General features: G+C 32.4%; 1 protein-coding gene across 4 annotated transcripts in view; it reads right to left on the bottom strand.

Moving 5' to 3' along the window:
* Positions 1-16,009, bottom strand: part of CWF19L2 (CWF19 like cell cycle control factor 2) — a 102,887-nt gene that overhangs the window by 64,034 nt on the left and 22,844 nt on the right. For all 4 annotated transcript variants that reach the window (XR_014020412.1, XM_081279383.1, XM_081279384.1 and 1 more), the window contains exons 7-8: positions 14,788-14,903; positions 12,734-13,392 (exon numbers count right to left, since the gene is read on the bottom strand). Coding sequence is in view for 3 of the 4 variants with exons in the window: in XM_081279383.1 (XP_081135509.1) it covers positions 12,734-13,392; positions 14,788-14,903 (775 nt within the window). In the remaining variant the exon portion in view is untranslated. The remainder of the gene's footprint in view (positions 1-12,733; positions 13,393-14,787; positions 14,904-16,009) is intronic.

The following is a 16,009-nucleotide window of genomic DNA, read 5'->3' as shown; positions in this document are numbered from 1 at the left end:
GTGCAACTCCAATATTATTTTAACTGACCTCAACAAAGTATTCAGCACCTATAGGAGATCATGACTCTAAGGTTTAAAAATTAGACTCAATGTGCTACTTAATATTTCAAGGTTCTCTGTCACAAACCCATGATGGCTTATGGCAGATATAATAACAGGAAAAAGTTCTAGTAACAATGAGGTAAATGATATAAAAATCAACCATTCTTCATTATTTAATATTTCCATACTCATTGTAAAAAAAACAAATACTAGAATCAGGCCACAATTCTACACATCTTGGCAAAAGCCTATTATTTAATGTAATATTATTAATACTTTAAGATACTAATAATCTGGAGATGATACTTTTAACCATAGTCAAGAATAAAAACAATAATCACATTTTCTTTTTCAAAGTCAGTCCAGAATTAGACACATAAACTAAAAACTGAGGTCATATGACAAACCAATACTATAAAAGCTTCATAAAAGAAAAGAGAAAGTTCCAGTCAAGCTCATATTCCCCCAGTTTACTGCCTTAAGAAAGATTCAAGGTTGCAGGACAGGGAAGGTAGACCCAGGCAGAACACAACAAAAGGAGAAATAGCTCAAATCCAAGAATTACAAAGCAGCCACTGTTACTGAATAAAATGCCTGAGGGGCGAAAGAATCCCAGAGAGTTCACCTGAGTATTTAGGAAGAAAATACTTATAGCCAAGGAAAGAACTATCCTAAAGGAATGGAAGGACAGTATTTGGCACTCCTGGGAAGTGTCTGGTTCCACTACCCAAAGTAGGAAACCTCCTAATTCTGAAAGTAGTAGGTAGAGGATTATGGATCTTGCTTCAACTATGGGAAATACAAGCCTTAGAAGAAATGCTGCTTTGGGCCCAACTAACAAATGTGAAAATAAAGAACCAAAAAGATCAAATGGCTTCCAATTAACCATGACCCAGAACAAAGTACAAAAACATTTATAGGAATTCAAAAATACCCAACGCTCAACAAGAATTTGTAATACCTAGTATCCAAATATTATAACATACAAATAAGTAGAAAAATATAACCTAAAATTAGAAGTAAATACTATCAATCAGAAACAATCCAGAACTGACACAGATGTAAGAAACAGCAGGCAAGGATATTTAAAGTTATTATAACTATGTTTAAAAATTAGAGATAATATGGATATTAAAAATACACAAATTGAACTTCTACAGATAAAAACTATATATCTGAGGTAAAAATACACTGGACAAGATTTATGAAAACCAGACTGTAAAGGAATAGTTAACTTGAAGCAATGGAAATAATGCAAAATGAAACATACAGGGGGGAAAAAAGAATTAAAAAAAATGAAAAAAGCCAATCATACATGAGATTGGAGTCCCTAAAAGAAACGAATAGAAGATATAAGAAACAAAGGCCCAAATTTTCCAAATTTGTTGAAAACTAAGAAGCCAAAGAATTTGAAAGAAAACTACATGAGAAAAATGACACCAAGACACATCATAATCAAACTGCTCAAAAGTAGTGATAAAAACATCTGAAAGCACTATAGAAAAAGACATCATTTATGCCCATAGAAACAGGATTGCTATGACAGCTTTCTCTTTAAAAACAATGCAATCAAGGAAAGGATCAACATCTTTAAAGTACTTTAAAACTGTCAACCTAGAATTCCACACCCAGAGAAAATACACAAAAGGGAAACAAGGACTTTTTGGACATAAAAAAGCTGAAACAATGCTAAAGAAAAACCTTCAGGAAGAAGAAAAAATAGAAGACTGAAATATGGATCAACCCAAAGGGGGAAAAAAAAATCAGAAATGACTAGAATAAATATATATGATTTTTCTGTTACCTAAGTCTCTTTATAAGAGAGCTATTTAAAGAAAAATAACAATCTATTGAGGCTTTAAAAGTTCAAATAAAATGTATGGTAACACTAGCAGAAAGGACAGTTCATACTATAACTCTAGTATAAAGTTCATATACCATACAGGAGCAGATATTTATAATATAGCAACAAAAGAAATGAGATGGAATTAAAAATATTCAATCCAAAAAAATTAAGAGAAAAAAAACAGATGGACAAATAACAAAATTACAGGTATGAACCTAATTACAGGTTACAAATCCCTAATCAGAAAATCTGAAATCCCAAGTACTCCAAAATATGAAATTTCTTGAGCACCAACATGATACCACAAATAGAAAATTCCACACCTAACCTCATATGACAAGGTTGCATTCAAAATGCAGGCATATTAAAAATATTATAGAAAGTTACCATCAAGATATATATACAAAACATAAATGAATTTATATTTAGATTTGGGTCCTATCCCCAAGTTATCTTATTATATGTATGTAAATACTCCACAATAAAGAAAAAAATTCAAAATCAAAAACATTCCTAGTCCCAACCATTTCAGGTAAGGGATACTTATCTGAAATACATACAAAACATCAATCAAGATAAACTTAAGTCACAAAACCAGTCTCAATATATCTAAAATAATAATAACACTATAAATCAATGGTCTAAACACCTACATTAAAAAGCAGAAATTTTTATAGATAAAAAAGAAAAAAAACTATAAAAATGTTTTATAAATATAAAGATATTAACCTTTATCTTATTATTATTATTATTATTATTATTATTATTATTTTGGTGGTGCTGAGGATTGAACCCAGGGCCTTGTGCATATGAGGCAAGCACTCTAACAACTGAGCTATGTCCTCAGCCCCAAAAATATAAAAGGATAAATATGTTAAACACAAAAGGATAGAAAAAGATATTCCATGTTAATATTAGTCAGTGTGGTGCACACCTGTAATCCCAGCAGCTCAGGAGACTGAGGCTAACTAGCGAGTCTCTGTCTCTAAATAAAAATATTTTTTAAAAAGGAGCTAGGGATGTGGCTCAGTGGTTAAGCATCCCTGGGTGTGTGTGTGTGTGAATATAAAACCAGGGACTTAAAAGGATGACTTCATAAGAAAAAGGGTTGACACATGAAGAGTTCATATGAATCCTTAAATGACTATGTACTTAATAACAGAGCTTTAAATTATATGAGGCAAAGACCAACAGAACTGTAATAAGAAAAAAAAATACAAATTAAAGTTGTATATTCAACATCTCTCTCCCAATACTTCACAGAATAAATAAAATCAGGAAGAACATGGAAGACTTGAATAACACTACCAACTAAATAATATTATAGACATTTAAAAATGTCCAACAATATTAGTAGATGTTCTGGTTGGATCTGAACATGCCCCAAAGGCTCATGTATTTACAGTTCAGTCTCCAATGCAGCAATGTTCGGAGGTGAGGCTTTTGGGAAATGACTGGATCATAAGGCCTCCGATCTTATCAACGGATTAACCCATTGATGGGTTTATAATTTGATGTCATTATTGAGAGGTGGTGAAAACTGTAGGAGGTATAACCTAGTTGAAGGGAGTTTATACTTGGGGATTAATCTTGTCCCTGGTCCCTTCCACACATACTCCCTACTGTGAGGTGAACAGCTTTCTTCCAGCACACCCTTATCTCACCTCAGGTCCAAAGCAACTGAGCTAGCTGACCATGGACTGAAATCTCTGCAATTGTAGCCAAAAATCAATCTTTCTTCCTTTAAACAGTTTTTGTCTGGTATTCTGTCACAGAAATTTAAAAAAACATTCTTTCCAAGTACATACAAAACATCAATCAAGATAAACAAACCTAAGGCACAAAATCAGTTTCAATATATCTAAAAGAATCAGGTCATAGGGATGGGGTTGTAGCTCAGTGTTAGAGCACTTGCCTTGCATGTATGAGACCCTGGGTTCGATCCCCAGCACCACATAAAAATAAACAAATAAAGATATCATGTTCATCTTCAACTAAAAAACTATTTAAAAAAAGAATCAGGTCATATAAACTATGTTTTCTGACCACAATTAAATTAAATTAGAAATATTTAATAAGTATATCTGAAAAATCCTCAATTGAAAACTGAATAGCAAATAACCAGTGGGTCAAGAAAGAAATCATTGGGAAATAAAAAGTATTATGAACTGAACAAAATTACAAATACAATACATCGGAATATGTAGGATACTGCTAAAGCATCATTCCAGGAAATTCTATAGCAATAATTTATATCAGAAAATTATATTTAAGCCTATATCTTAATTAAAGTCGAAGTAAACAAAACTTAAGAAATAATAAAAACCAGGGTAGAAATAAATAGAAAGCAGAAAAACAATAAGGAAACTCAAGGAAGCCAAAAGTTGCTTTCTTAAGACAATCAATAAAACTAATAAACTTCTCGCCTCTGATTAGGAAAATAAATACAAAATGTCAACAGAAAAATAAGAGATAATATCACTCACAGTTTAAGCACTTTACAAAAAGATAGGCAGATGGCAAATAAGCACTTAAAGAGATGTTCCACATCAAGAGTCATTAGGGGGATACAAATTAAAACTACAACAAGATACCATTACACAACCAGTCAAAATCAAAAGACTCACCATTCCAAGCTCTTATAAGAACATAAAGATCCTGGAACTCTCACACCCCTCATATTGTTGGTAGTAATTTTAACCAATAAAACTACTTTACAAAACAGCTTAGCACTTTCTTAATATTTAAACATACAAAGGCCATATGATCTAGCTGTTACTTTCCTAGGCAATTACCCAAAAGAATAGCATATGTACATGAAAGTTCAGAGGAGCCTTGTTTGTAATAGTCAAAAACCATAAACAATCTAAATACACATCAACAGGAGAACAGATAACCCAAATTGTGGTATATACAACAATAGTGTAGTACCCATGGACCAAAAAATACATAAACTATTAATACATGTACTAACATGGATAAAGTGCTACTAAGAAAAAGTCAGACTTCCCTCCTTCCACAAAAGAATGCATAATGTATGATCTCATTTACATAATACTTTAGAAAATGCAAATATGTCTATAATGAAAGAAAGCAGATGGATGGGAGCCCTGCAGTAGAAGGTGGGATATGGGGAGAGACAGGAAGGAAAAAATTATAAAGGGCACCAGGAAATGTTTAAGGGTGATGGTTTCATGAGAACATTCACATTTCAAAACTTATTGAATTACATTCTTATATATATGCTGTTTATCAAATGTCTGTTACACCTCAGTAAAGTTACTTTTAAAAATCTTCAAAGCAGAGAAACAGTTAAAAGCTGAATATATCATAATCAATGACATAATCTCAAATATAAAGGATTTATCTATATTACCAATTCAGTTTTCTTAACCTATTTTATTGAAATTCATCCAGTCATGTTCTCAATATACCCTCTTAGCAAAGAATAGCAAGGTTCATATTTGCAATAATTCAAAAATTGGCCTAATAACTCTCTGTGGAATTTTTTTAAGTAGCAAATTTCTTGTCATAAAAAAGAAATTTTAACATGTAGCATTTAAGTTTTTTTAAGATAATATCTTTGCTATAGAGCCCATTTCCATAACATATTATCCTTCCCACCATGTTCTTTCAGTCTATATTTTAAAAAACAATTAAAACAAACAGTAGGGGCACTGCATTCATGTGATCAGAAGAATATTAAAACTTTTTATATGCCTCTATGGGTTGAGTCATTGCTTGTATAATTAGTTGTACTTTTATAAAGAAAATATTTTCAGTACTTTTATTCAAATTAAATTGAGGTACATATAATTTTCACTGTATTATAAACATAATTTATTGAATTTGGAGCAACCCAATCATATTTCCATAAACTTCTACATCCTAAGCAACTTGCAGTCTTTCCTATTCAACTAATTTTCCAAAATTCTTTATCTGAGAATTTACTGTTACAGTATTAGTGATATTTTTATATGAATAATGCAAAATAAAATAAATAACCACAGGACACATCCTTTCAAAACAGAATTAGTCCAATTATGCCCCCATGAAGATGGCTTGTTCCAGGGTCTGTCTTTCAAACTCTCCTGTTTCCTAAGTGACAAATTTCCTGGCTGCTTTTCCATCTATCTTTTCTGCTTTTCTTCAGTTTCCAAGAACTCAAGTACCTAACCAGATTTTCCTTCCCAACAAAGCTGTCTATTCATCCATTTTTCATCTCAACAGCAATCAATTGAGAAAATCAACTGAGAGAAGGTAAAATGGATAAGAAGGTAGTTTCCCCATTATTTCTCCCTCTTTCCTGTTATTCCAAAAGATGCTTATTTAAATCCAGATATAAAGGACAATTTTACACAAGATCTCTTACTCAGCTCAGTCACTCAAAAAGTAAGCAATCTTGCAAGCAAGCTTAATTTTGATAGGATCAGAAGAAGGAAGGACAAAATTCATCCATCAAGTCATTTCCTTTTTTTGAAGTGCAAAGTTTTAGGAATATTAACACAAACTACAATATCTCATGTGTCAATAAGGAAATAGATTCATTCCTACTAATACTCTAAGTACAAATGAAAGTGAAAGATTTTCAAATTCCAACTTCCTAATGCAAAATTTCATGAAGCACTCAAAAGTACTTTATGCTAGTTGCTTCTTTCTTGATCATAAATGGGAAATCCTTCTCAGTACTATGAGAAAAGAAGTTCTGGAGTCAAATTCATTCTCTGCCATTTACTAGCTTTATGAGATTAGATAGGTATCATAATCTGTGACTATAAAAATCAAGAAAATGATTAATATCTATCACAATTAAATGCAAAAATGTATAGAATTACAGTAATTTCAATAATGTAACAAAATTCCAAATACCTACCTTGGTATTCAATAATCATTAGTTCCCTTTGCCACTGACAGCCAATTACTGAGTCACAGGAGGATTCTCCAATCACTCCTACATTCGCCATGCTTTAAATTCAATGGCGAAATCTCTTCAAGAAAAGATAAAAAACTAGAATATCTAGAACTATGCACAGCTATGAAGTAATCAAATTTTTTCAAGAGACCACAGAATTAAAAGCTTCATCACTGGGTCATGGATGCCAACTCAAGCTCTCTCTCTCTTTTACATTCACTTTTTTGATTCAGAATTTCTTGTCTCTCAACTATAGTTACACTGACCAGTGCATTTGCTTCAAATCTGTTTCATTTCTCAATCTAACCTTCACAGTGCTTTTGGAATCTTTTAAAAATCCACGTCTTTTCTATTTAAAATCCTTGTGATACTTCTTTATCACTCATAAAATGATGTCCCACTTGTAAGCATGACTTCTGGAATAAGGTGTATAAGGCATCTTCCTTGTATACTTCCTCCCATATGTCTTCCTCTTAACCAAATTCTACAAATCAGAGGGAAGCTACCATATGCTAAGCACTACATCAGGATCCAGAGAAACAGATTAGAAAGAGATATACCCTGTTCTCAGAGCTACTTTATCACAAATTCTAAAACATATTTGCAAATAGTCAACTACACTATGCTGTCTCATATTTCCAGTTTCTTCAAGTTGATTGCCCTTTCTCAACAGGTTCATCCTTCGTAAAGACCTTATAACTTTGCCTGAACAATCTTACCAGACCCTGTTGCCACTATTATTATCCTGCCCCTAATATTATGTGTAATAACTATAAAAGCATCTATACTTAACACCTGTAACTTCAAGTATGTACCATATTTGTTTAGGTATCTATATGACTTCCTCTCCTACAATGTGAGTTCCTTGAAAGCAGATACAATGTCATAATTATTTTTGTACCGTGAGATTTAGGAAATAAAAATATTCAGTGAATATAAGATAAATGGCAAAACGAATGAAAGGGATCCAACTTAAGCTTCAAGGCATATATTTAAGGCAAAATATAAACACTCCTTATCACATAATTCAGATACACTTTTACAAATCTGAATGAATGAAAGAAATAGTCTGTTCTCAATCTTTCAGTATCCAAGGATCCTTTAAGGGAAATGATAGGCACGCGGACAAAGCATTTGGAGTAACTGTGTTCTAAAAGCTCATCAAAATTTGGAGGCAAAAATAGAATAAAATTAATAACAGTCATAATAATGAGAGTACATTTCAATTGTGTGAGCTGTATGTGAACCAAACTGTCACACTGCCTTTCTCTTCCCACCTGAAGCTTCCAAACTCCTGTGTTCCTTATAAGGACCTAGAGAATCACAGACATTCTAGGGGATCACATGTTGAAAAACACTGATATAAGTCACCAAGAAAGAATTTTCTCTGCCTAACTAGCCACACTTTCCTCTTCTTTAAAACATTTCTACCCATGGCTAATCCTCCTACTTGGATGAATAAACAGGACCCATATTAATAACCTCAAGGATCTTGCTCAATTATCAACTCTATACAGAGCTCTTTTCTAAAGTAAAACTGATTTTTTCCATTAAAATATAAACATGTTTAAGTATCTATACCTCAAAGATAAAAGGGGTTGAGGGAGGTACTAAATTTAACCTCTTCACTCACATATATTTTCTATCTCTGCCAACTTAAAACCAGTACTCAAATTTAGTCTACTGAAATCTGGCTTCTGTATCCTTTCACAATGAAAATGTTCTTGACTGAGATGTCAAAAACCTCTTATTATTTATCCAAAGGACACACCTTTGTGATTTTACTTTACTCTTCCCTTTGTTGAAAAACTTTCCTCTCCCTGCCCTTCTTAGGTTGGAAGCTTAAAGATTTAATCAAGGGAAGGCACTATTAGTCTATCCAAAAGCCATCAAGTTTCAAGATAATAATAAAGAATAAACCCTTTCCTATGTTCTCTAAGCATTTATAGAGATGAGCAGATGCTTTAAAAGAAACATAACCATAATATCTGCAATTAGTCTAACCCCAGAAGTCCCAAGCTTTAGCATTTTCCTGGATTACACCTATAGTGCACACATTCCCATTACAACTTATTTCTAAAAAGTAAATTACCTCATTAAAATATGTTCTTTAAAATATATGTACACACACATTAACACTGGCTGAAAACTTTTCAGGAAGCAGTAATTAAAAGAATTCTAGACTAATGATATTTCAGAAACCTTGATTATATTGCAATTATTCTTCTCCTCCTGATAGTATTCACAGATCTCTCTTTAATTATTCTATTCCTTACCACTGATTTTCATATTTTCTCCCCTGCCTAAGGATTTTATCACTATACTCACAACCTTGACAACATGGAATCTTTCTCTTGCCCTTATGGGATATAAAAGCAAACTCTGCCAAGAATAACATCTAAAGGTTAAGGTACTAAATGGGTTAGTTCTGATCAAAATTATAAAATCTAACTTAAGGACATCTAGTTAGGTTTTTTCCCCTACTACATATTACTCTTAGGTTTCAAACTCCTAAAAGTATTTAGCTAATATATTTTCCAACAAATCAAAAATATATCTGTAAATATATTTCATTCCAACTATAATAAGTTCTTAACTACCTAGGCAATTATTGGAAGATGTTTTCCAGCCATTTAAAATAATCACAGAACAAGGCATTGTGGCGCAAGCCTGTAATTCCAGCAACTCAGGGGGCTGAGGCAGAATGTGAGATTGACTATTCCAAAGTCTGTTTTTATAATAAACTCAAAAGTATTTTTTAGGCCTAGTGAAAATGCTTTACTTTGGGCAGTTAATCTTTTTTCTTTTCTCTTATGCCTCTATTTGGTCAACTTCTCTCATATTCTACCAACATAAATCTCACTAAGGTTATCAATAACTTTTCACAATTAGTGTATAAAAGAAAAGTGTTTTAATTCAAAGCCAGTTTATGGTTCTCCTTTAATCCTTATTTGAAAACCATGCTAAATGGACATCAGAAGATACTGAATCTAAGTTTTGCAAATAACTATATAGTACTTTTAACAACAACAATAAAAATGTGTACAGGATACTATACATTTTCATATATACTAACTCATGAAGTAACTCCAGGAAGTTGTTTATATTACTTTGTTTTAAGTCAAGGAAATTAGCACAAGAAAGTCAAGTGTCAATACCTTATAAAAGGTCACATTCCCCTTCACTCCTTTCATGGGTGAAAACATTACAGTCTGACAAACCTGTAGGTTGTGGCTCTATTCTCGTTGTGAGGATTCTGAGCCTCATTTATAGCAGTTAGCAAATGAATGAATTTGCTAAATTCATTATGCTAAATGAATGAAACATGAAGCTGATGTTTGTTGCAGAAGCATCTGGACTTTGAGGAATTGTGCACCAGGCCCATCTCTGTGTACTTGCATCCAACTGTAATGAGCCTATGTATGTCAAATTGGTGGAGGCCCTTTGTGCTGAACATCAAATCAATCTAATTAAGGTCGATGACAACAAGAAACTAGGAGAATGGGTAGGCCTCTGTAAAATTGACCGAGAGGGCAAGCCCCGTAAAGTGGTTGGTTACAGTTGTGTAGTTGTTAAGGATTATGGCAAAGAATCTCAGGCCAAGGATGTCATCGAAGAGTACTTCAAATGCAAGAAATGAGCAAATAAATTTTTCGTTCACATTCCTCAAAAAAAAAAAAAAAAAAAAAAAAAAAAGGTCACAGATCCAGGAAATGATTGTTACTTACAGAACTGCCAGATAAAAAACACGACACCAGTTAAATCTGAATTTCAAGTAAGCAATGAAGATTTTTTTTTCTCATAAGTTCAAATACTGTAAGAGAATTATTATTTTTATTTACTAATTCTGGCAACCTCGGTTACATAATATTGTGCAAGTCACAATCTGAGTTCCCTTAATTTCTATATCTGCAAATGTAAGGCTCAGACTATGATTTCTTCTAGTTTCAAAATCAGTTCTTTAATTTTTTTCTAATTTTAAATGTCATTGTTTTTAAAACTCCCTAGTATTCTTTCTATCATTTTTTAAGTAATTCAACATATCTCCAAGATAATATTCAGACAAATTAATAGCCACTAACAATTCTTCACTCAATCTTTTTAGCACTCTTCAGAGTCCTATGTTGGTTTCTTAATATCACTCTATAGGGCTGGGGATGTGGCTCAAGCAGTAGCGCGCTCGCCTGGCATGCTGGCCTGGCATGCTCGCCTGGCATCCGGGTTCGATCCTCAGCACCACATACAAACAAAGATGTTGTGTCCGCCGAAAACTAAAAAATAAATATTAAAATATTCTCTCTCTCTCTTTAAAACAAATGTCACTATATAAGCTCAGAAATTGTATTTCCTTTCACATAAATGCGGAAAATTCCTAGATTTTTTTCTTCTCCTCTCCAGTCAGTCATGGAATTCACCAAACACCTCAAACTCTTCTAACATCAAAATTAACAAATCTAACAAAGAATACTGTTTTCAGACCTCACCCTCCAAAACTGCTGTTATTGCATAATTCTATGTTATATTTATCAGAAGCTAACAATTTAAAGAGCACATACAAATATAAGGCAATTAGACAACCAGATAGAGTTACTTATAGTAAGACTGCACTATATACTTTGCTTAGTTGTAGTCACAGAAATCAAGAACCACAGATTGCCCAAATGCTAAACCAACTCAAATGACCATCAGGAAATAAGACTCACCCTACCACCAACTGTGGAGTAGAAACAGTCTACCACTCAAGGCACCTGGAATGAAGCCTGGGCAATTATATATTCATACACCCACAAACATTCTCTAATCTTTGCCACATACATGCAGTCAACACAACTGGATTTCTCCTTCAGTTTCCAGGAAGGAAAGCCCCAATCTGAACTAGAGCTCATTTTACTGGGCTCCATCACTTGGTCCAGACTTTGCCAGATCCCTTCTACTGAAAGTCCCACAATGTGCTTACAATCCACTACTTCTGATGGAGTCAATAACAAAAGCAATTTGCCAGACTTACCACCCCAAGTCACAATTATACCTCTTACTAACAATGGTTTCTATTATTTCCTAAAACTTATTCTCTTATTATTGTCTTAACTTGATAGTATTTTAACATATTCTAATGACCAATAAAATATGTCACTTTATTGTATAAGTCTGTCATTATCCTTTGAATACATTTTTGGATTTCTATCGCCAGTGGGGCCAGTTCCATGTCTAAATAAAGTTTGTCTAGATCTGATACCACTCAATATGTGCTTCTTCATCTGTGGATCCAGTCCTATACAAAGGCAATGGATACAACAAAAATAAAACCAGTAAGTGCTACTTGCTTAATCACTATGGATACCACTACTATCCTATCTTAAATTTCACTTTTAAAGTTCTAACATTACCTTTGAAATCCATCAATTCCCAAAGTAAATTATTTCCTTCTCTGTAAAATAACTCCATAATTCACAGTTCCCACTGCAGGATCTTTAGTATAGCTTTGTAACTTTGTATTTGGGCCACAGTAGCAAATTTTCCTTCCGTCTCCTAGACCTCCTTGACTCATGTAGTTATGGTGATTATTAACTTAATGATGGGGTAATTTCCTTAGGAAATAACAAAGTAACAAAATCTACCAAAATGTCTTCTATAGCACATTTACTTAAAAGAATAACATTCATATTTTTAAATTATAAAAGTGACAAATTTTGAGCTTATGGCTACTGAATTATTTTAGATCCCTGTTAAATAAAACTGTGAAATTAAATGCAATCCATAAAACAAAACCACTACATTGTTAAATCTACGTATTTTATCTTTTCCATCAATTTAAGAAAGAGGATATCATACTCATGTCTAATTAACAAATGACATTCTGAGGAACAGTTTAGTTCTTTGGATCCTCAGGGTCTTAATATTAATATCATCTTAAAAAACAAATGATAAAATACCCAGCATATGTAGCCTTTGTATCCTGCAAATTTTTTCTCGTTGGAGGGTCATCACTCAAGCTCTCAGTCTGTAATTTTTCTCTCGTGTCTCCTGAAACGTGTTGGTAGTCAATGCTGCTACTAGTTTCCAATGCCTTTTGATTTGAATATTTCTTCTCTTCTTTTCTCCCATAAGATGAACTCCATGATGTTAAACTTTCTTCACTGTTCTCTGTGGGTTTTTGAAAACCACAATGCAAAGCACCCTGCGTCACTAATGCTAAAGATGAACTAGATGGTTCAAAATTTCGTCCCTTGCTGTGACATGACAATTCTTCATCATCAGTGGGTCTTAAAAATTTAGGTCTCAAATTTCCAGAAGAGAGATCTTGGTTTTGCCTTGGGTTGTATTCTCTTCTACATGTTTCTAAAGACCCAGATCTCTCATCTTTTTCATCCCCACTGAATTTATCTTTATTGTTATTATTTGTGATCTCTGTTGTACCATAGCTATCCCTTGAACTTTTATTGTATTTTATTAAGTCTAATTTTTTATTTTCTTGACTATTTTGTGCTTTATCTGAATATGTGGGCTTCCTCCACCGTTCTCGTCTAGAATCTTCTTTTTTGGAGGCAGTTTTTTCAGCTTCTTCTAATTTTGACTGAAATAATTCCATTGACTACAAAGGAGAAAAATAACATATTGAAAGTTATAAAACGCTCACTGATGTTTTACCCACATGTCATTGGCCATGAACCACCGCCAAGTGGCACAATGAAAGAAAAACCTACCAAGGTAAGGGTAGACCCAAATAATCATCCTACACTAAAATAAATACTAAAAAGAATGAGAAAATACAGAAAAATTACCAAATAACAAACAAACAAAAAAATCTCCAAGGGGACACTCTTAAACCAAATGGTCTATACTAACAAAGTCTAACATACAATACAGACGACATATAACTGGTAATCAAGATTCAAGACGTTACTGTACTGCTAAAACATAATAGACTCATGAAAAAGGAACATTACAAGCACAAGAAGTGAAAAACTGTGTATCCAAAAAAATGCCCTGAGATACTGAAAAGAATAGAAAGTGATAAAAACCAAATTAGCCTGAGAATTCTTTAAAGTTTAGGAAATGACAGTAAAGAAACATAAATTATAGGAAAAAAGAAACATGCACAATTGATTCTAGAGAAGTTAATGCGTGTGCACTGTTATTTCCAGAAAGGAGAAACGATGATGAAAGCAAAGCATTAATAAAAAAATAAATGTATGTAAGAAAATTTTCCCAGTTGATTTTCTGGATCAGAAGGGCTCATCTAAAGTTTTGCATGGAAAGAGAAAAAAAAGACTTGTATATTAAAAATTCCTAATTTGTGAATCTACAAACTCAAAAATAAAACTTCCTTCACAAAGACTATACCAGATGCATATGTATGAGCATGTACACAGAAGGGGGTGAATAGATAACACATTACCTACAAAGGAAAGAAAATAAGTTGGTTCTAAAATACTATATACTAATGCACGGGCATGGTTACATCATTCTAACAGTATACACATTCTAATACTTTTTTTGAGTATTCACAATTGAACCCAGAGGTTATTATTTACCACTAAACTGCATCCTAAACACTTTCTAGTTTTCATTTTAGAGTGTGTATATATATATTTTTCTAATAAATAAAAAATAAAAAAAAACTCTGGATAATGCCAAAAGATGGAAAAATACTAAAGTCTGGAATATACCAAAATTTCAAAAGTGGTTATCTCCAGAGGAATACTGGGAAAGCTCTTCAGCATTACTTAATTTTCTCATAATGATAAAATATTATTTTTACATTAAATAAATACATATTTAAGTCTTGCATTATTTATGTCAGCAAAGATATGCTACCCAAGTATACAGAATAATAAAAAAGTAGAAGTTACTTCAGCAGTACAAAGATAAGAAATTTAATATCAATTCAATTCAAAAGTGTGTCATAGCATAAAACAAAGTTAAACCACATAATCTTTTATATAATTATGAAAATAGTACACATCTTCTTAATTCAGATACCTACCCCATATCTTTCAGCTACAATATCCTCAAATTTTTTATTTTGTTTTTCAGCTTGTTCCTTCATTCTTTGATAAGACTTCTTTAGCCAGCTTAATCCACCATCCTCCACTCCTGAAGCTAAATTCCAATAGAAAATTAGAAAATGTTTGTTATACTTTTTAATGAGGTTATCATCAAATTAATTCTGACTTATAAAGTATAAAATTAAATATTTTTTCTTCAATATGTAAAAATTATAACCACATTTAAATTTCAACATATATTTGAGTGTGTACATATGCAAGCTACAGAGTTTTGCCAGCTGGAGAAAGGAAAAGATAAATAATAAACTAAAGAATAAAAGTAAAACTATCCTCAGGAAAATTACAATTTAAGAGAATGAATACAAAAGTATATAAATGCAATAAAGATAATATGTAACAACTAATTTGTAAAGATATGCAGGGTTATATAAAATGATAATAGTTAAGGATTTCTTCTAACTCGGAGGTCAAGAAAAATTCCCCAAACTAAGTTTAAGAAATGGCTTGAATTTCCGTAAAAAAAAAAAAAGAAAAAGAAAAAGTTAAGAGTACAAAGGGCACTCCCAGATATAAGGACACACACAGAGGAGAAAAAGCTACCTCAGAGATATAAAAAGAACAAGTCAGAGAAGAAAATGCTGAAATTATACTAAAACAAATTGTCCTACTTTCATCATGATTACCAACTATGAACATGTGAATGCCCTCAATGAACTTTATTAAGCTGTTTACATTTCCTACACTTTAGATCTGTGTAAAGAGAAAATCAAATCAATTACATAAATCAAAATTCCGGTCCTGATTTTCCTTGCCCTCAAGTGATACTTTAACATCACTCCAGGTCAATAACAAACAAACAAACAAACAAACAAATGCATACACACAGATTCCACAAGACATGTACAAGAATGTTTACAACAAAACAATCTGCAATAACTCCAATCTGGAAACAACCCAGGAAATGTCCAACAACAAAAGAAGGAACACATAAACTATGATACAGTCATAAGATACATACACAGCAAATAGAATGAATTAACTATATTCATAACACTATGGATGAATCTCAAACTGTAGATAAAAGAGGATGGTAACAAAAATGTATGCAAATGATTATGGTGCTAATATCCAGGATAGTGATTTCCCTTTGGTAACAAGATGCTAATAATGTTTCTTGACCTGTGTGCTGAATACATAGAT

Source organism: Spermophilus citellus, assembly GCF_964194105.1.
Source record: "Spermophilus citellus genome assembly, chromosome: 2".
Lineage (NCBI taxonomy): Eukaryota > Metazoa > Chordata > Mammalia > Rodentia > Sciuridae > Spermophilus > Spermophilus citellus.
The sequence above is the reverse complement of the archived record's forward strand: the minus strand, read 5'-3'. Positions and strand labels throughout refer to the sequence as shown.